The sequence below is a fragment of the Rhizophagus irregularis genome, chromosome 8 (assembly GCF_026210795.1).
Source record: "Rhizophagus irregularis chromosome 8, complete sequence".
In the NCBI taxonomy this organism is placed as follows: Eukaryota; Fungi; Glomeromycota; class Glomeromycetes; order Glomerales; family Glomeraceae; genus Rhizophagus; species Rhizophagus irregularis.
Genome location: NC_089436.1, coordinates 866,211 through 887,270, shown reverse-complemented (window position 1 = coordinate 887,270; position 21,060 = coordinate 866,211). Strand labels below are relative to the sequence as shown.

The window sequence follows — 21,060 nt, the reverse complement described above, 5'->3', positions numbered from 1 at the left end:
ATCTTACCATTTATTAACCAATATTTTTATATACGACCAATAATGTTAGATAAACTATTCTTATAAATGAAATTATGAAACAATGAAATAATTTGATTTACTATTGGGATAGAACACGTGACAAATTAAAATTAAGTCATGTGATTTTGGATGTACCCGAGATAATAATATTACACTTCGACGTAGTAGGATATGAGATTAGTACTAAACATACTAAGACTCCTTGTTAATTAAATAAAAATAATCTTACAAAATAAACAAAGAATTCCTACTGCAAAGGTCATCATTTGATAGATAGGTTAATCCGCCCATACGGATAATCGTATAAATGGTTATCGTGCGGATCTTGCTTCTCTGTTGTACTATACGTTTAATAATACTGCGGCAATTGATACGTCCAATCAGAATGTGGTTTGTTATTTGTTCAAATCGTAATTTGATAAGTTCATTTAAAAAAAATTAATTTACAAAATAAATAATAAATAAATAAATAAATAAAACAAAATAAAATATGTAAAAATAAAATATTCTATATATATGTATGTAAGTGTCAAATCAAAAGTCTATACAAAATAATAATAATAATAGTAATGATAAAAAAATTATAATTAAAATTTCCTTCTTTTTATGTGAAAAAAAAAACAAAAGAAAGAAAATTAATTATAATTTTGATAAGTATAATCATAATAAGAATTATAATTATAATTATTATAATTATTATAATCTTGATTATAATAATCATTTTGTTCGAAATCATTATCTTGTTGATAGTATCCCCAATCTACACCAACAATTGGCGCACTTTTTCCGGGATTTAATGGCATTTTCATCAATTGTGTAAAACCTGCATAAAAAAGGAGAAATTTTAGAACTTATAATATGTGAAAACACATATAATTGTGTTTCTCGCTTATAATATACCCTTTTGAGTTAATTCGGGATGATGATCCCATGATTGACCGTATATTTCTTTGTTAGCTTCATATGTCCTTGCAGGCTCTTGTCGAGGAGCTGTGATACGAAAAAAAGAAATGAAATCAATAACCGGCATTGAATTAAATAAAATTATATATATATATATGTATGTATGTATGTTACCTTGATAAATCCCAAGTGTTGAAGATGAAGAATTTGAATTAGAGTATGATTGAACAGCATTTGCGATCGAACGATCAATTTCATCCACAAATTCAACAGGATAAATACAATTTGGATCTTCAGTAAAAGTAGCACCGATAACCGTCAATAATTTATTTTCATGTCTTTCCGTAGCATATTTTTTGTAATTATTAACTAAATCAATATATTCGTTAAATTCTTCATTTAAATCTTGAGGAGATTTATAAATAGAATCTCTATAGTAATTTTTAACAATTACAACGATGCATACACCAAAATCCGAAGCCAAAAAGAACACATTAGGATCATAATCAGCGGCAAGATAATTTAAAGAAGAAAAAACAGATGAAGAATTTAGAGAATTTGATGACGAATTTGATGAATCTGAAATCCAATGAAAATCGTAAAGATATTTAAATCCGGGAATAAAATGTTCGATTCTTGATAATATCATAGAATTCGTTAAGCTTTTCAAAGATAAACGTCTCCATCTGTCAATTTTATAAAAAAAAGACAAAAAACTTTGATAATAAAATTTTGATATTTCAATTAAATGATTTAAATTCAAATCTTGATCTTGTAAATCCCATTGATAGTTAAATATAATCTTTGTTGTTGAATTATTAAAAGATACCGTTCTAAATTGTAAATAATTTGCCATCTTAAATATTTTAACAAATGGGTGTAAATCGTCAATACAACTAATATCTCCATGATACATTTTTTGACATAATGATTGTGAATTCCTATAAGATATTTTTTCTTGAATATTATTAAATAAAATACGACATAACGTGAGAACAAGATGTTGTAAATCTCTCTTAAAATCTAAGTCCATTACACGTGATGTTGTGCATTCTACACATTTGCATTTAATCATTTCCATTTGAAAAAAAAAGAAAAATATAATAAAAATTTTTTTTTTGTTAAAAACAAAAAAAAAGAAAGAAAAATACCAAGGAGGGAGAGAAGTACTTCTTATATATCCTTTTGAATAGAACTTTCGTTGATGATATAATACAACTTATACTATAACGATTAGACAATTTAACACAATTCTTTGCCTCGTGCCAAACTTAAATGGAAGATTATGCGCCGAAAAAAAATTTTTTTTTTATCCAATTTACATATAAAGTAATTGTGAAATATGTGGGCGTTTAAAAAAAACTTGTTTCCAAACAATGGGAAATGCTTTGGTTTTTTTTTTATAAGAACTTTAAAAAAAAAATTTGAATATGCTAAATAAATATATATTTTTTTTAAAAAAATTAATTTACAGTAAAGAAGAACCGAAAAAATTTTGATTGTCCTTTAAAAAGTTTAAACTAAAATAAGTCTAATATACGAGCTTAATAAAGGTTATTAAATAAGGGTTATATTATACTTTTTAACATTTTTATGGATTACGAAAATATATTTTATTGTTATCATCAAAAAAAGAATCATGATATATATAAAAAGAATTCTAAAATTCCTATTGTACTTAATCCCATCGAAAGTGGAGGTATAACCACATTTATACATTATCGTAAGGTGACCCTTTTGAAATGCAAACTTACACGTTTTTCACGTGAATTATTATAAATCGTAAATATCCTTTTTGATGTGAAAAAATGAAAATTCGGGATAATATAAATTAGATAAAGTAGATCTTTTACGAAAAAATCCCTGTTACAACTCTTTTTTCCTCCTTATCAAAATGAAAAGTCGATTACACTGTTAAAATATACAAATAAATAAATAAAGTCAAAAAAAATATTTCCCATTAAGTTAAAATCATTAATTTTTAAAGAAAAACTTCAAAAAACTTTTTTTCATTTCACTTTAGGGTGAATTAATATGTAAAAATGGCGCTTATTATTAATTAAAGCACATGTGCATTTTTAATTAATACTTTATAAGATTATTTTAGGCGTTACATTTATAATACTTTTATATACAAGGTAATCTTCTGATTATGAACAAGTTTTAATTTATAGTTTCCATATTAACTTTACAAAAAGGTACAAAAAGTATAAAAAGGGAATGCATCGATTTTAATGATAGTGTGCATTAAGTACATTTACCCATTTATTATTATTCATACCCCGCAGTAATATCAATTAATTATGTGTAACCAATCAGGTTGTTTTTATCCAATCACACCTAGTTACTTAACCAGGTGTGTAAAATAATTTGATTGGATGTTCTTTGATGTTCTTTTTTCGCGTTTTTTTTTATTTTATTTTAAAAACCCCAAATAAGGTAATGTTTATAAAGATCTTTTAAAAAAATACCATACTTGTTTTTTATTATAAATTAAATTAAATTTTCTTAGCCCAAAATCTATGAGTTATATTATGAGGTTTATAAATGTCCATTTCTTTAATGAAATCTTCTATTAATTTATCATATTCATCTGATGTCATATTATATTCTTTAGAAAATTTTGGTTTATATGTACGAAATATGCTTATACCATTATCTAAAGCTAGTTTACCAAGTTGTCCACCATAAAGACCTTGTGGATTGACACAAGTTTCATGTTCAATATTTGTTAATTGATTTATTTTTTCCATAAATTCTGGTATAACTTCTACAATATAATCATTTATACCACGAGATCTTAAATCTGATAAAACTATATAAAAAAATAAAAATTTTCTTTTGTTAAATTATTAATTCATTAAATAAATAAATAAATAAAACTTTGATAGTTACACGAATCCATTAATCTTTTAGCAATTGGTCCTTGTCCATATATTTTTACATCCCATTCCATAATTTCTATATAACCTCCATTTTTTGTTACACGAACAAGTTCAGGTATAACAATAGTTTCCCATTGTTCAGTTGAAAATGCTGCTGTAAGGAATCTCATATAGACATAATCAAAATGATTATCCGGAAAATTTAAACCTTCTAATGCATTTTGTATAGAAAACGTTGCATTAAATGGTTTAATTGTATCAGGAAATATAGGTGCAATATCTATGCCATGAAACATTCCAGTTTGAGGATAATCGGATGACATTTCTAAAATCCACGTTCCTGGTCCACAACTATCAAGGTTAAAGTAGAGAAATAAAATATAATTAATTTTACGCATATATACATACATACATGCATACATATATATATATATATATTTGTATTTATATGTTTATGTTATTTACCCAACATCAAGAACCCTGATATCTTCACCACCATTCCTTAATAATTCATGTACAGGAGCGGAAAAATTTGATTGCCAAATATATCTTGATAAATAATGTTGCATTTGTAATCTATCGAACTCATCACCATCATTTGGTAAATGATATCTTAAACTTGTTACATTATGGTATCTTTTTCCGTCAACGTATTTAAAAGGTTTTGGTACATTTGATCTTTCCAATTCATTTTCGTTATCATTGGAGGAAGATTGCGATAATTTAGAAAATTTTTTTCCCATGTTTTTTTTTAGTAAATTTAACGAAATTACATGAATATAAATACCAATTGATTCGGGGAACCCTAAATAAATTTGTGTTCCGTGATTTGTAATGTTTGAATGGCTTGCATAACCTATAAGTCGAATTAGTGATGTAATATTTGTAATATCTAGCATTCACGGATTCGGAAAAAATATTAAAATATGTAACGATACGTTTCACACAACGAATAATTTTTCTAGATTATCTATTTAAAAAAAACTTAATTTTGTATCGCAACATCCGTCTTTGTAAGCATTTACAAACCAATTCTTTATTTAATAATCATATTTATTAGAATCTTCAAGGAGTAATTGGCATCATTTTACATAATAATCATGTTTTTTAACTTTATAGATTAATTTATTATAAATTTAACTCTAAAATCTAAATCCTTTTTTTGTTATTTCATGGGTATGACGTATACACCGATGGATTTTATACTTTTTTATACTTTTTTTTCATTGGTGTATACATAATACCGATGGGATAACCACTAACTTTGACTTAATGACCACTATAAGTTATTAAAATCATATATCTCGAAATATTTAGCTTCTAATCCACTTCGAGTTAATCTTCGTATCTCATTGGTTAAACTATTGGAATCTAAACTTTTATTGTTGACGCTCATATTTAGATTCATTACAACATATTGTCGTTAAAAGATTTTAAATCATATTCTATAACTGCTTCATAAAAATCTCGATCAAATTATAAAATATGTTACGGTAAAACCTATTATGTTTTTTAATAATACATTAGTTTCTGTAAAAATTCATCAGTCCAAGATTTAATAATATTTCGTCACGTCACCTGAGTGATCTGCAGATGTTCAACATTTAGTTCAACCTCGGCTGCAAATAAAATTTCTAAAATAATCACTTAATACGCCATCCATTTCTAAATAAAGGCCATTGCGTTAAGCGATACCAATAAGGTTACGACAAGATTATTAAATCGGTTGAAGGAAAAAAAAAAATTTTTTTTTTCCTAATTCTTGAAAGACAATATTAAAATAGACCACCAACATTTCGAAAATATAAAGTAATTTATTCAATTTATTCTTTATATATTATAACTAACTATACGTAATTAAAAGTAATTTTAAATAAAAAATCCATAACTTTCATAATGATTATATTACTTATTCGAGAAACATCATTTATTTGGTCCAACTCGGACAATACAAGAATAGAATAAATCGAGATTTTTATGATACACGATGATCACATCCCAAAAAATACTTAAAGTTAGATCAGTATCAGGTTACATAAAATCATGTGCATTGCACGAACTCTATAAGTACCTAATACTTGAATTGTTTTTCGAGACCACTTCTTCTTTTCTTCTGCTTTTTAACGTTATAAAGTTATAAAATGAGTAATATAAAAATACAGAGCATTGCTATAATCGGTAAACAGGTAACCGAATAAAAATTTAACTTTATCTGTTCTAAAACCTTGTCATTATTATTTAAATTATTAATATTTTTCTAATTTTCACAAGAATAATCCATTATATATTAAAAATTTTAGTAAATCTCATCCTGATTTAAAGTTTCATTATATTGCTCATACATCTTGTGATGTTATTGATGAAAGAGGTTTGAATTAGTTAGATTTTGGGATGGGAATTTTTTTTTTTAAAAAAAAAAAATAAATAGATTTGTTCTAAATCATATATATTTGAATCATTAGCTGGCGCCGCTGGACCTGAACCGGATGATACTTATCTTGGATTATTATATGCGTTGGAAGATTTAGCTGTGTAAGTTAAGATTTACCTTTTGAGAAATAGGTTCATTGATAATTAATGTACGACGAATCGTCTTGTTTAGGTACGGATATGTAACAAACACTAAAGTAAAATTTGTGGTGGTTCTTTCGATTCCTGATGCTGTAATTAAGAATATGGATATGAGAAATGTACGTATTTATCAAAATTTACTACAATAAATTAATAACTTGATGCAATAATCTTACTTATTTATTTATTTTTATTATAGTTATTTAAGAAAATTCATAATGTATATATCAACCAAGTTTGTAATCCATTTTATAATTTAGATGGGAAAAAATCAATTGTTAGTAAAAAATTTGTTGCGTCTATTGATGCTATTGGATCAATGTCTTCTGATGAAGCTGTTAATCCATAAAAAAATAGTAGGAAAAAAAAATGTAGTTATAATTATTTAACATGGTTAAAGAAAGATGTTTCAAATAATAGATGTAATATTTTATTTATTAAATAATAATATGACACTCACTTTTTGGAAAAACACCAAAAATCAACCAAAAGACTTGTTCAGGTGTGAATTTTTTTTAGAGAGAAAAGAAAGGTGTTATGTGAAAAAAATCATTGTATAGGATTTTCCCGCAGAGTTTGGAATATAAAAAATTGGAGGAGTTTAGAGTTATGTAAAATCGATTTTATATATCCACCATAAAAAAAAATTGATCAATACTAGAAACTATAATTATTTCAACGCAATACACACTACGACGGTTATTATATAATCAACGTGGTAAGTTGATGAGATATATCAATCCAAATAATACTATTTGAATTGTTATATTCAAATTCCGACAATCAGAATCCTGATGCTCACAATCCCGACAAATCATAACCCCCAAATCCGTAACCACATTATTCCCGTCATTCTTATCCAGACATTCATTATCCCGACACTTATTAAGAAATATTAATTTTTAATTTTTACAATTAAATAATATTTACAAAGTGTTAAAAAAAAAATCATTACATATTAGTAAAAATATTAATTGTTACTTAATTTTGCAATGTAGAAGTAATTGGAATTGCAAAAAATGTTGCCAAATGGGTTAATATTAAGTGTATAAAATTTCAGCCTTTTATATTATTTCCTTGTCTCACAATCGATTTTTTTTTTTCAAAAAAAAAACCATTAAAAATTTAAAAAATCATTGATTTATTAAAAAAATTTGGTGTTACTTAATTAGTTAGTTTTTCTATAAATGTTAATTCAAAAATCAAATAAATTTTAGATGCAGTGTATTACACTTGTTTTAATTGATATTTTCCAAATATTTTGAATATTATTAAAAAGACTATTAAATCCTTAATAATTATTATAATTTTAATTTTATTAAAAATAAAAGGTTTCTATTAATATATATACAGATCCCGGCAAAAGTAATGGCAGTCAGTTTTTTTAATATAGTACATAAATTTTATAATGAAGCTATGAAATCTTTTTTATTTTTGAGAAGAAGGGTCAAAAATACATATATTTTATTATTTGATAAATATTTGGTTTCACCTCTATTTGCATCAACACATGCTTCAATTTGATTTTGCATGCTTTATCACCAATAACCTTACTATAAATAATTTTTTTTTTTGTATTACCATCTTTTTAATATACTGCTTCAAAAACAATCCAAAGTTCTCATTATGATTTGAGATTTAGGCTTTAAAATAATTATGAAAAACTCACTATTGAAAAACAAAGTTTCATACCATCTTAAATATTATAAAAGTTGTTATTTTACATCTCTATTATAATAATAAGCTCATCAATAGCCTAAAAAATTATTTTGTAAGTAAGTCAAAAATATACATATTTTAAAGTTTTCTTATTGAGAATTAAAATAATGTGAAAATAACCATTATTTTGATTTGGTAGTATTTTTAAAGATATAGCTTTAGTATTGACATTTAAAATAAAAATATTTAGAATTTTGGCATTTTTTATAAGAGAGATATGTATTTCTAATAGAAATGCAAAAAAATTCTAATTCAATTAGAAAATTCCTAAAAATTTGTTTCAAGAAAAAGTTAACACTCTCATATATAAATTTAATTGTAATAAGAGCTATTTTGGGTAATAAAATAAAAATAATATTAATATTTGAAATTACTTTTTTTTCATTGCTTTTTAAATGAGTATTCCACTGTTTAATTTGGTATAAAAAGTAATGCTTTAATTGGAATAGTTATGAAATTATGATCAAATTAAGAAGTGGTATTCTTACCGCTTATAGTTGCGGACTAAACTAGTTTTTGAATTTGACAAAACATCTAAACCTCAGTTTTGACAATTTTTTTATAAAAATTTATTATAGTTTTACAGGTGGTGAATAAGTTTTTACCTACTCAGATAAATATAAATAGTGAAACTCAGATGGAGTGTGATGAATTTTTATAGTTAGGTTTTATCAATTTATTATTAATTTTTTAATATAGTTTTACCAAGTTTCACATTTATTATGGAGTTTCGCCAGGACCCTGAGCAATACTGAAATAGGTAACAAGAAATAACGCGTAGAATAGGCTAAAATAATCATGAAAATCTTTCCTTTTTTAGATAAATTTTGATAACGTTGGTAAGAAATATATTACTTTATTTAGTAACTGACTGACATTATCATAATTCCGGCCCTGAAAAAATGCGTAGAGCTAATAGTAAAATTTTGCCAATTTCCTATGACCTATTTATATATTGTTGGTCCTGTTTCGCCCACAACCTTATTACCGCCATTATTTTCGCCAGAGACTGTAAAAGAAATTATATTTAATTAATAAAAATTAAAATTTAAAATTAATAAAATTTAATTTAACCTTATTGTATTTATTTATATTTTTATTTACTTTTAATTAAAAAAAATATTACTATTATATAAAAGAATTTAAATAAAATTATAATTGCAATATTTAATTTAAGGGGATAGCAAAAATGATGTCATTTCTAAGGGAGAAGAGGAGTTAAAACCATAATAATATTATACATTTCCATCCTTAGACACTTATAGTTAATATAATTCTAATCAGAATTATATTTTAATTTTGCATTTTTTAAAATAAATAATGATATAGGAAAGAAGAATTAAAAGTCCTAAAATTTAAATTATATCATTTCCGGCCATCTCCTAAATATTTATAATTTATTTAATGTATTAAATTTTAAATACTAAAAATATAATTTAAAAGTAAAGTTAGATTTTAATTTGTTTTAAATATATTTGAAATTCTATCACTGGTCGAAATAGTCCAAATCGGCTAGAAATCGGATGTCCGATTTTAGGCTGAATTTGGTGATAAAGATGGCCGAATTATCAATCTAAAAAAAGTTCCGATTGGCAGGCCGATCAACGCTGATCAGAATGTTTAAATTGTATCTGGATTGCTTAGTATTTTTAATCCGAATTGTTTAAAAAAATATATTCATAAATTTACCAAATTGCAGTGAATTTATTCTGAATTATGATAAATATTAATAAATTGTGATAAATTTTAATCTGAATTACAGTAAATTTTATTCTGAATTGTGGTAAATTTTAATCTGAATTGCAGTAAATTTTCTATTCTGAATTGCAGTAAATTTTATTCTGAATTGCGGTAAATTTAATCTGAATTGCGGTAAATTTAATCTGAATTGTGGTAAATTTTCTATTCTGAATTGTGATAAATTTATTCTGAATTGCGGTAAATTTAATCTGAATTGTGGTAAATTTTCTATTCTGAATTGCGGTAAATTTATTCTGAATTGTGGTAAATTTTATTCTGAATTGCGTCTGAATTGCAGTTAATTTTATTCTGAATTGCATCTGAATTGCAGTAAATTTTATTCTGAATTGTATCGCAAATTACAGTAAATTTTATTCTGAAATTTAAAATATTACATATACATATAAAACAATTTCGCCTAAAAATCAATATTCCAGTTGCCTGAAAACTTGAAAGGTGAAGTAGCTGTTTAAAATCACCTTACTGAATTTCCATGCGTCTAAAAGACCCCAGAATAATGTTAAAAATGGTTAATTGCGTAAATAATAAAATACTTTTTTATAAAAGTTTTGAATTTTTTGTTTCGAAACTAACCTGGGAATCTGGTATACGTTAAATTCCTTAATTCCCAGAAAATCAAAAACTTTACCTGTAGGATGGCAAATCGGAGCCGATTTCCCTACAAAAAAAATAATAAAAATAATAAAAAAATGTTAAATTAAACGTTTTTTATTAAGTTTCGTCAAAAAGTTTCAAAAATAGAAACTTTACTTGCGGAATTCTGGTATTCAAATTGGAGCAAAAAAAAATAAAAAATAATTAAAAAACGTTAAAATAAATGTTTTTTTATTAAGTTTCGAAAATACGAAACTTTACCTATAGGATTGGCCAAATCAGAGCCGATTTCCTATAAAAAATATAAAAAACGTTAAAAATAAACGTTTTTTATGAAAGTTTTGAAGAAAGAAACTTCAAAACTTTACCTATAGGATTGGCCAAATTAGAGCCGATTTCCTATAAAAAAAATATAAAAACGTTAAAATTAACATTTTTTTATTAAGTTTCAAAAACACGAAACTTTACCTGTAGATTTGGCCAAATTGGAGCCCAAAAAAAGAATAAAAAATCAGAATTTTGAAGAGGTACCTTCGAAATTCCATTCAGTCATACGGAAACCGAAAAGCCAAAAACCTAAAAAAAAGAAAATCGAAACGTTAGTAACATTTCGTTCAAATAAAAAAAGAAATAACAAAAATGCGGAATTTCGAAGAGGTACCTCGAAATTCCGTCCAGTCATATGGAAACTGAAGAGCCGAAAACCTAAAAAAAAGAAAATCGAAACATTAGTAACATTTCATTCAAATAAAAAAAGAAAAAAAAATGCAGAATTTTGAAGAGGTACCTTTGAAATTCCATCCAGTCATACAGAAACCGAAGAGCCGAAAACCTAAAAAAAAGAAAATTGAAACGTTAGTAACATTTCGTTCAAATAAAAAAAGAAATAACAAAAATGCGGAATTTCGAAGAGGTACCTCGAAATTCTGTCCAGTCATATGGAAACCGAAGAGCCGAAAACCTAAAAAAAGAAAATCGAAATGTTAGTAACGTTTCATTCAAATAAAAAAAGAAAAAAAAATGTGGAATTTCGAAGAGGTACCTTCAAAATTCCATCCAGAAATACGGAAACTGGAGTGCCGAAATCTAAAAAAAAAGAAAATCGAAACGTTAGTAACGTTTCGCTAAAATAAATTTTTTTTTCCCTAAATTTAAAGAAAGTTAAAGAATTGAAATCTCCTTCTTTCTTACATCATGTCAAATATAACAGAAATTTCAACACTTCTAACAGAATTAATAGAAGTTTCGCACCTTGATACTCCTCGATTATTAAATTGTCTTTGTCAAAATAGAAAATTTTTTTCTTTGGCGGTTCCATTAATTTGGGAAAATTTGGGTGATCGTTATTGAGTGCTGGACCAAAAACTCCATTGCGCTGGCTTTCCGAAGTTTACCTTCGAAATGGGACCGTTCCGTATCTTTTTTTCTTTCGAATTTTTTTTTATTCTTTCTTTCTTTTTCCTTTTCAGTTTCTTTTTTCAACCCGATTTTTCTCTTTATCCTTCTCCCAAATTTTTTTTTTCGTCTTTATTTTTTCGATCGAAGGTTTATACCTTCAAAATGGAGTTCAGCGGCGTCCTGGACCTAATAAAAAAAAAAGAAAACAATGTTAGTTACCTAACGTTCCGCATTAAATAAAAAAAAAAATTCTTCGGGACATTACCTTCCTTTCAAGTCTCCGAAGGGTTCCTAAAAGTGAAAAGCGTCTTGAAGGTCTACAATAAAAAAAAGAAAGTGGAACATTAATAAATGTATATTAACGCTCCAATTTAAAAAAAACAATCCTTTCTCCTCTCTAAATACCTTCTAAGTGCCGTTCTGAGGTTGCCTTAAATGAATTTTTCCGCCGTTCGCATGAGGATCGGAATGTAAAATGGTGTCCAGAAGGTTAAAAAAAAAAATTTTTTATAAAAAAAAAGATGGATATCTGATGATCCATCTGATTAACAAAAAAAAAGCCGTTTTTGGAAATACTGGCATATCGATCTACCGTTAAAAATTTAGGCTTTTTTTTGCATTTATTATAATATTTTGCAGAAAAAACGTTCTGGTATTTTGCTGATTGTTCAAATTGCTTGTTCATACTTGCAATTACAGCAATTTCCTTTTTCATTTTGAATAATTTTTTCCAAACCTCCACCATTTGATTTAGCTGATTTAATCATTAAATTGGAATGCCAGAAATAAAAAAAAAATTATTAATACTGGCATGCCGATATCCATCTACAAATAATCGTTAAATCGGAACATTGGAACTTGCAAATGATAAAAAAAGATATTTTTTTTGATACCAGTATACCCGATATCATGTATAAATAAAGAATATTTTCATTAAATCAGAATGTCGGAACCTGCAAATAATATTAAAAATAATAAAAAAAAATATATTTTTATTATTTTATTTCATTACAGTAAATCGGAATGCTGGAATAAAAAAAATTTTTTTCTTCAATACTGGCATACTGATATTTATTAAATCGGAAAAAATTGAGATTCTTTTATCAATTCCCAATTTGAACTATAGAGCAATAAAAGAGAAATATTTTGTTTTGAGGAAAAAAAAAGGTTAAAAGATTGTAATCTTAAATTAATCTTAAAGCTAAAATTATACTAATTATACTTTTAATACAATACGCGTCGCGTCTTATTATAATTAATCAACAAATAGTAAATATTATAATAGTTTAATTTTGATTGATACCCAATTGAAAAATGAGCAAATTTCTAACTATTGAATAAATCAGGTGACAGATTATGATTTAAACTATTATATAGTTTAAATAGGACCCCGGATATCTAATATAAAGGTCATAATGGACTTTTGGCCAAAAACATCCCTTTTTGCTGAAACTCAAAAAATCGTTTTTTGTAAATATCTCAGCATCCAGTAATTCAATTTTAATGAACTGTTTTTTATTTTGTAGCCCTCATTTAGCTTTACAATTTAAAAAAAAGTTCATCAAAATTGGACTACTGGATGCCGAGATATTTACAAAAAACGATTTTTTAAGCCCCTGAAAAATGGGCCAATCTGCCGAAAGTGTGACTTATGACCTGTTTTGGAGATATCCGGGGTCCTGTTTAAATCATCCAACAATAATATTAGGGACCGTTCATGCAATTTTTAATAAGGATAACTGAATATTTATTATTTATCATAAATTACATATATCAATAATATGAAAAGATTCAACCATAAATCATTAACCAGTATGCCACAAATCAGAAGTGCCAATTTGTAATTTTAACCAATATTGGGGCAAATTTTAGGCTGATTTGCCATTTGTCTGATTTTTTTTTGATTTTTAATTAGCATCAATCAGCCGTCAATCAAATATGATGATTTTTTTGCCGAATTTTTATCAAATTTTTATTGAATTTTTATTGAATTGTCAATTTTCCATAAATCTGAAGTATCATATTTGAATATTGGGCAAATTTTAGGCTGATTTGCCATTTGTCTGATTTTTTTTGATTTTTAACTAGTATCAATCAGCCGTCAATCAAATATAATGATTTTTTTGCCGAATTTTTGTTGAATTTTTATTGAATTTTTATTGAATTGTCAATTTTTCATAAATCTGAAGTATCATATTTGAATATTGGGTAAATTTTAGGTTGATTTACCATTTTGTCCATTTTTTTTTTTATTTCAACCAGCATCAATCAGCCGTCAATCAAATATAATGATTTTTTTGCCGAATTTTTGTTGAATTTTTATTGAATTTTTATTGAATTGTCAATTTTTCATAAATCTGAAGTATCATATTTGAATATTGGGTAAATTTTAGGTTGATTTGCCATTTTGTCTGATTTTTTTTTGATTTCAACCAGCATCAATCAGCCATCAATCAAATATAATGATTTTTTGCCAAATTTTTGTTGAATTTTTATTGAATTTTTATTGAATTGTCAATTTTTCATAAATCAGAAGTGCATATTTGAATATTGGGCAAATTTTAGGTTGATTTGCCATTTGTCCATTTTTTTTTTTGATTTCAATCTAGCATCAATCAGCCGTCAAATCAAATATGATGATTTTTTGCTGAATTTTTATCAAATTGTCTGATTGGCATCAATCAGATGTGCCGATTTATAATGTTAGCCAATTTTGGTCTGATTTTTGGCCGATTTTCCATATGTCCGATTTTTTTGATTTCGACCAGTGTATATTTTTAGTTTTTTTTTTTATATATTTACTTTTTTTACAAAAAAATAAATAAATAATAATTTATTAAAAAATTATTGATTTAATAATATAAATAGAATTAAAATTAGATTATTAAATATAAAAGTTTTTAAATTATAATAACTTTATTAATATTAATACTATAAAAATAAAATATATATTATTAAATTTTTTTTAATAAAATGAATTACATAATATAATAATAATTAAAATCAGATCATTAAATATTAAAATAATTAATTTTAGATTCTAATATTATTTTTTATTATAATTATAAATTTATATAATTCCAGTTTTTATAACTTCTAGTAGGACTCCAGACATTAAATATAACTTTTTAGCAAATTGGCCTAAATTTCAAAAAAAAAATCACATTTTTTGTGATTATTTTAGCATCCAGTAGTCCAATTTATGTGAACTTTTTTTATTTTATAACCCTCATCAAGCTCTATAAAATAAAAAAAATCCATATGAATCGAATCACTGAATGTTGAGATTAGAGTTCTGATTTCTGAATGGATCAGATCAGGTCAGGTTAATTGATAAACCTGACCTGAAATTTTTTTTCAGGTCAGGTCAGGTCAGGTTATATCAGATTATCTGTTTAACTTAATCTGAACTGAAACCTGAAAATTTTCAGGATTTTTATTAAAATAATATCAAAAAAAAAATGGTGCAAAACATTTTTTTTTGAAATATTGTGATTCAGTTTTTTATATTAAAATCATATAAAAAGGTAAATCACAATATCGCAACTAATTTTTTAATATAAAATCAATATAAAAAAGTGAATTCTAATATTGCAATTCACTTTTATTATATAAAATCAATATAAAATAGTGAATACCAATATCACAACTCACTTTTATTATATAAAATCAATATAAAAAGTGAATTATAATACCATAACTCACTTATTATATAAATCATAGTTTCAGGTTAACAGGTTATTCAGGTTATATTGATGTTACAACCTGAACTAATGCTGAATTGCAATTGCTAAACCCGAACTGATAAATTCAGGTTAACCTGTCAGGTTACCTGAATTTGGTCAACCTGTTCGGAATTCTAGCTGAGATAATCGCAAAAAACCGAAAATAAAAAAAGAGCAAATTAGGTTTTTTTTAGCAAAAAATCAGTTGTGAATTCTATAAGAGATTAGGATCCTCTTCTAGTTAAAATTATTTTAATTATTTTAATTATTTGATAATTTTAATTTTATATATAAGTAATATATATTAAATTTAAATAACTAACAATTTTTTAAAAATTACAGTAATAGATATAAAACTATAATTATTTAAATAAATTCAATTTATTAAATGATTTTTATAAGATATTATATAAATTTGTAGATAAATAAAATTATGTATATATTAAAAAACAAAGTTATAATTATTTCTTTTTATAACTTTTTAAAGTTAAATAATAAGAATATTATTAATTTTAATTAAAAAAAGAGGAACTTGAAATTATATAATTTTATTTATTAATTATTTTTTTAATTAAATATAATTATTTTTAAATAATAATATTTTAAAAATAAAATAAAATGCTAATTTTAATAATATATAAATATATATATTAATATAAAAATTATAAATCATACTACTAGTATTCAAAATTATAATTAATAGTCTAATTAAGATATCTTCATTAATAAAATATTATAATTTATATTGCAATATTAAATGCTGTAAACTGTAACATATATTTCACATATATTTTTCTTAGTTTTTCAATTTTTTTTTATTTTTCAATATTTGTAATATAAAAAAAAAAGTAATAAATAAATTTTTTCCCATTTTTTAGGAATACTGAATAATTTTAATTATAATGACTTCTTTAGTTTAAGCTGTTTTCATAAAAATACATATTATAGTGTTAAGTACCAGTGGTGTAATTTAAATAAAGTTATTATTAAATAATTAAAAAATTACTTTTAATAAAAACTAAATATTTATTTAAATATAATATTTATAAAAAAGGATTTTTTATTTATTTTTAATAAAAATAAAATTTTTTAGTTATATTTATAACTTTTAATTAAATAATATAAAATTTACTTTCAAATAAATATTATTTAACTTTTATATTGTAAATATAAATAGATTTTTTAATTAATATATTAATAAATTAGATATTTTAAATATTATTTTTTATAAATTTAATAAATAAATAATAAATTACAATAATTAGAATTTAAATTAATATATATTTATATTAAAAGTTTTTATTTACTTTTAATAAAGGTTTTTATAAAAAAATTTTAAATTTATTATGATAGTAATTTCACAACAATTTTACTAGTTAATTAGTTTTTTTAAAAAAATCATAATAATACAATATAATATTTTTTTTATTATAAATGATTATTTATTTATAGGGTTTTATTTTATTGCATTTGTAATATATTATATTGTAATATATTATATTCTAGGTACTCTAAACAAAATTATATAATACCAGGTAAAATTAAAATATATTAAAATATATGATATTTAACTAAAGTGTGAAAAATGGATTTTTTATAGCTAAAAAAATTCAAAGTTTTCAGAATATATAAAAAAATAAAAAGAGAAGAAGTGTAATATAAGTGACAAAAAAGGGTGCAATGCATTGCAAACGTGATAATTATAAAATCCTTATTTATAATAGAATTTTTAGAATTTTTTACTTATAAATTTTACTTATATTTTAATTTTTATTATAAGTAAACAGAATTTTATTAGAAATTATGTGACTTTTGTTAATATAAATTTATATATAAACAAACATTTTACTGATAAATTATAATTAATTAACTGTTATTAATAAAATAAATAATTGATAAATATTATACAATATATAGATTTTTTTATATTTCAAATATTATATAGCAATAAATTATTTACTTATTATATTAGATAATTTGAAAAACATTTGAACATAAAGTAGAATTAGTAATGTACACTTATGATTTAAGATCCATTATTTTTATGCATTTTAACTTTTGAAATAAGCAATTTTTTGAAATTTATATGATCAATAAGTAAACTTCATATATGACTGTTCAGAATCCTACTGTAATACTTTTAAAGAATAAATTTATATAAGTAGAAATAAAATGATATTTTAAATATATTCACATTATATAATCATTATTTTCTGATTGCTGATATTTCTGAAAATGGCAATTACTTTAATATTTATATATAATAATAAATTAAATATTATTATGTAATCTTTCTTTAATGATATTTTTTTCATTAAACTAAATAATATGCATTAATAATTAAAATATAAATATTAAATAATATTTTTAATATATTTAATATTTATTTATTTAAAATATGCATAAATTATAGTTTATAAATTTATTTATTTTTTATAATATATTTAATGTTTTTTTGGTTTCAAAATAGATTATATTTATAAAACTAGGTATTTGTATACTTGGAAATTTCTAAAATTAGAAAAAAATAAAATAAAAACGGGTTATTAATAAATATATCTGTTGAAAATCTTCTATTATATGTAGTAATACCGATACAGTTTTTATTTAAAAAGAGATCTTATTATGGCTAAATTTAATATCCCCGGGCAAACAAGAAAAAATAAAGTGGAAAATCTTGATCAAATAAATTAAGTAAATTTTAATACGTTGGTTGGTTGAAGTCGATCAAACTTAGATACATATTTAGATTAAAAAAATGATGCCAATTTGAATCATTGCAGATTGAAAAAAAAGGATGTGACAAAATGTGTCGCAGAATATTTAAGTTCTGATTAATCGTGTATTTCCTCCAACCAGGTATAGTTTAGTATATGGTAAAAAAATCGAACTTTATTTGGTAAAGAAAGTGTTTCAAACCTTTTTTAACCATAAAATTTATATACACTTTTTTGTTTGCCCCTTAAAAATCATATTAAATTCATTGAAGGTACTGTAATTAGTATTATATAATAAATCTGGTAATAAAAATTATGAAACAAAGCTGTAACACCTTTTACTTTTTTCGATTAAATTATATATTTAATTCATTTAATTCATTAATTAAAAAAGGTAAATTACCCACCAAAAAGTTAATGAAATTACGAAAATATGATTACACTCACATATATATATATATACACACATTAGTATATACACTTTTTTTGTCTTAATTAATAACTAATTGTTCTAAGAGAAAATCATTAAATCGTATCAAAGCTTAGAAAAAAATGACATCGTTTTTATCAAAATTATTTACCGACGTATCTAATTTATTAAAAAATTCAGATGACTATAATGTCTTATTAGAAATAGGACAACCACCAAATATAAAAGTATTTAGGGCTCATTCAATCATATTAAAGGCGAGATGTTTATATTTTAAATCTGCTTTATCAAATGATTGGTGTAAAAAAGATGAAAATCGTAATATAATTTTTAAAAAACCAAATATTTTGCCAAATGTCTTTGAAGTTATATTAAAGTAAGTAAAATAAAAAAAAAAATAAAAAGCTTTTTATTGAATCAAATTAAACAATTTTTTTTTTTCTTATCTAGCTACGTATATACCGGAACTTTGGTTTTTTCCAATCTAACGACATCCGAGATAATTCACTTGTTAGAAACGATAGATGAATTAGCATTTGAGGAATTATTTTCTCATGTTCAAGAACATTTAATATCACATTCTTCTGAATTCATAAAACAAAATATTAGTACAGTAACTGATATAGCATTTAAACATGAAGCATTTAAAATACTTCAAACATATTGTATAGATTTAATAACAAAAGAACCTCAACCATTTTTCTCCTCACCGGCATTTTTATCAACGAATGAATCAATTTTAATTGCAATTTTATCTAGTGATGATGTTAGGATTGAAGAAATTATATTATGGAATTATATAATTCAATGGGGTTTACATAATTCTTCTACCCCAATTGAAATGATAATAAAAGATGATGAAATTGAATATGAAACCATTGATGAATATACTTCAATAGATTTTACTTCATTAAAAACGACATTATCTCCATTACTTTCTTTAATAAGATTTTCAGATATTTCAACAGAAGATTATGAAACAAAAGTCAAACCTTTTCAATCGATATTACCATCAAATTTATTATTGTGGAGATATCATTTTGAAGATAAAACTATTAAAATAAATTTGACATCAAGAAAACCTCCTTATAGTATAAATTCAACTTTAATTAATCATAAGCAATCTACTATAATTGCAAATTGGATTGATTCAAATGAAGGTAATTTAAATGTTAATGGTAAAATTCAATTTGGTAAAATAAGATTTAATCTTTTATATCGAGGAAGTAAACATCAATTCTCCTTTAAAAAATTTCACAAAATGTGTGATAATCAAGGTCCTTCTCTTGTTCTAATTAAATCTAAAAGTAATATCGATGGTTGTTGTAAAGAAGAAATCATTGGAGGTTACAATCCTGTTGGATGGAAAAGTGCAAATCAATATATTATAAGAGATGATAGTTTTATTTTTAATTTGGGTGATTTGTCATCAGAATCAAATTATATTTTAAGTAGAATACAACCAAATCTTAAATATTATGCTATTTATGATGGTGAAAACTTTGGTCCAAGTTTTGGTAAAGGTGATATGGAATTTTCTTGTATCTCAAGACCAAGAGAAGGTTTTTGTAGGTGGAGATGTTATGATAAACCCATAAGAGATACTGAAGCTAGATTTTGGATTGAAGAAATTGAAGTTTTTAAAGTTATTCAATAAAAAAACTAAAAATAGTATAAATCATAACGTGCCTTTATGAATTTTGTTCAGATGATATATCTTTCATTTTATTATTTGGATTCACGGATAACTTTGATTTTTTATTCTTCGGTTTATTTACATCTTTAGGTAAAGTAGGCATAATACCAGCCTAAGCAAACATAAAAAGAAAAATAAAGGAAGAGAAAATAAAAAAATAATAATCAAAAAAATATATTTCTTACCTTTGATAAGAGTCTTGCAACAGTATCGCTCGGCCATGCACCAACATTTAACCAATATTTAATTCTGTCGGTATTTAATTCAACATTTTTAATTCCAAGTTCGTTTGGAATTGGATCATACAATCCCACTTTTTCTATATGTTTACCGTCTCTTGGTGTTTTTGCATTTGCTACAACTATATTATAAAATGGTCGATTTCTTATTTTTATTCCATGTCGTGCTAATCTAATTCGAACCACCATTATTAAAAAAAAAAGTTTTGATAAAAAAAAAGGGTTTAAAAAAAGATAATCAGCGCTCGATTCATTTATTTATCGAATCACGTGCTTACGCAAAATTATAAAAAAAGAAAAACTTGAGGAAAGTGGAACCTTTGAGGGGACTACCGGATTTGAACCAGTGACCTATCGATCTGCAGTCGATTGCTCTACCACTGAGCTAAATCCCCAAATAC

General features: G+C 23.9%; 5 protein-coding genes across 6 annotated transcripts; 2 read left to right on the top strand and 3 right to left on the bottom strand.

The window, feature by feature from the left end:
- Nucleotides 1-425: 425 nt before the first annotated feature.
- Nucleotides 426-2,008, bottom strand: OCT59_028093 (uncharacterized protein; the record flags this gene model as incomplete). Of its 2 annotated transcripts, XM_025321727.2 has the most annotated exons (3): nt 426-844; nt 922-1,011; nt 1,099-2,005. In XM_025321727.2, the coding sequence occupies 3 exons, from the start codon at nt 2,003-2,005 to the stop codon at nt 657-659; spliced, it is 1,185 nt and encodes a 394-aa protein (XP_025168111.2). In that variant the 3' UTR covers nt 426-656. The 2 variants fall into 2 exon arrangements, with proteins under 2 accessions (XP_025168111.2, XP_065993825.1); XM_066147075.1 differs by having other exon boundaries at nt 426-1,011; nt 1,099-2,008.
- A 1,414-nt stretch (nt 2,009-3,422) lies between these two features.
- OCT59_028092 (uncharacterized protein) lies at nt 3,423-4,552 on the bottom strand (the record flags this gene model as incomplete). Its single annotated transcript, XM_025309589.2, has 3 exons — nt 3,423-3,739; nt 3,820-4,160; nt 4,275-4,552. The coding sequence occupies 3 exons, from the start codon at nt 4,550-4,552 to the stop codon at nt 3,423-3,425; spliced, it is 936 nt and encodes a 311-aa protein (XP_025168110.2).
- A 1,350-nt stretch (nt 4,553-5,902) lies between these two features.
- OCT59_028091 (uncharacterized protein) lies at nt 5,903-7,395 on the top strand. The gene is made up of 5 exons (XM_025321726.2): nt 5,903-5,995; nt 6,081-6,177; nt 6,272-6,341; nt 6,412-6,499; nt 6,580-7,395. Exons 1-5 carry the CDS (start codon nt 5,951-5,953, stop codon nt 6,727-6,729), a joined length of 450 nt encoding a protein of 149 aa, XP_025168109.1. The 5' UTR covers nt 5,903-5,950; the 3' UTR covers nt 6,730-7,395.
- An 11,282-nt stretch (nt 7,396-18,677) lies between these two features.
- On the top strand, nt 18,678-20,537 carry OCT59_028090 (uncharacterized protein). Its single transcript, XM_066147074.1, has 2 exons — nt 18,678-19,100; nt 19,175-20,537. The coding sequence occupies exons 1-2, from the start codon at nt 18,847-18,849 to the stop codon at nt 20,379-20,381; spliced, it is 1,461 nt and encodes a 486-aa protein (XP_065993824.1). The 5' UTR covers nt 18,678-18,846; the 3' UTR covers nt 20,382-20,537.
- On the bottom strand, nt 20,108-20,852 carry OCT59_028089 (uncharacterized protein). The gene is made up of 3 exons (XM_066147073.1): nt 20,606-20,852; nt 20,414-20,532; nt 20,108-20,334 (listed from the first exon to the last, which is right to left on the bottom strand). Exons 1-2 carry the CDS (start codon nt 20,846-20,848, stop codon nt 20,416-20,418), a joined length of 360 nt encoding a protein of 119 aa, XP_065993823.1. The 5' UTR covers nt 20,849-20,852; the 3' UTR covers nt 20,108-20,334; nt 20,414-20,415.
- Nucleotides 20,853-21,060: the final 208 nt, after the last annotated feature.

What these genes read in the sequence shown, in the direction of transcription:
- OCT59_028090 (XM_066147074.1), top strand. Translation starts at nt 18,847, where the DNA reads ATGACATCGTTTTTATCAAAATTATTTACCGACGTATCTAATTTATTA. An exon ending in GTCTTTGAAGTTATATTAAA is followed by an intron (nt 19,101 to 19,174) that starts GTAAGTAAAATA and finishes TTTCTTATCTAG; the next exon opens with CTACGTATATACCGGAACTT.
- OCT59_028091 (XM_025321726.2), top strand. Translation starts at nt 5,951, where the DNA reads ATGAGTAATATAAAAATACAGAGCATTGCTATAATCGGTAAACAG. An exon ending in TTGCTATAATCGGTAAACAG is followed by an intron (nt 5,996 to 6,080) that starts GTAACCGAATAA and finishes AATTTTCACAAG; the next exon opens with AATAATCCATTATATATTAA. An exon ending in AGAATATGGATATGAGAAAT is followed by an intron (nt 6,500 to 6,579) that starts GTACGTATTTAT and finishes TTTTTATTATAG; the next exon opens with TTATTTAAGAAAATTCATAA.
- OCT59_028089 (XM_066147073.1), bottom strand. Translation starts at nt 20,848, where the DNA reads ATGGTGGTTCGAATTAGATTAGCACGACATGGAATAAAAATAAGAAAT. An exon ending in TTGCAAGACTCTTATCAAAG is followed by an intron (nt 20,533 to 20,605) that starts GTAAGAAATATA and finishes ATGTTTGCTTAG; the next exon opens with GCTGGTATTATGCCTACTTT.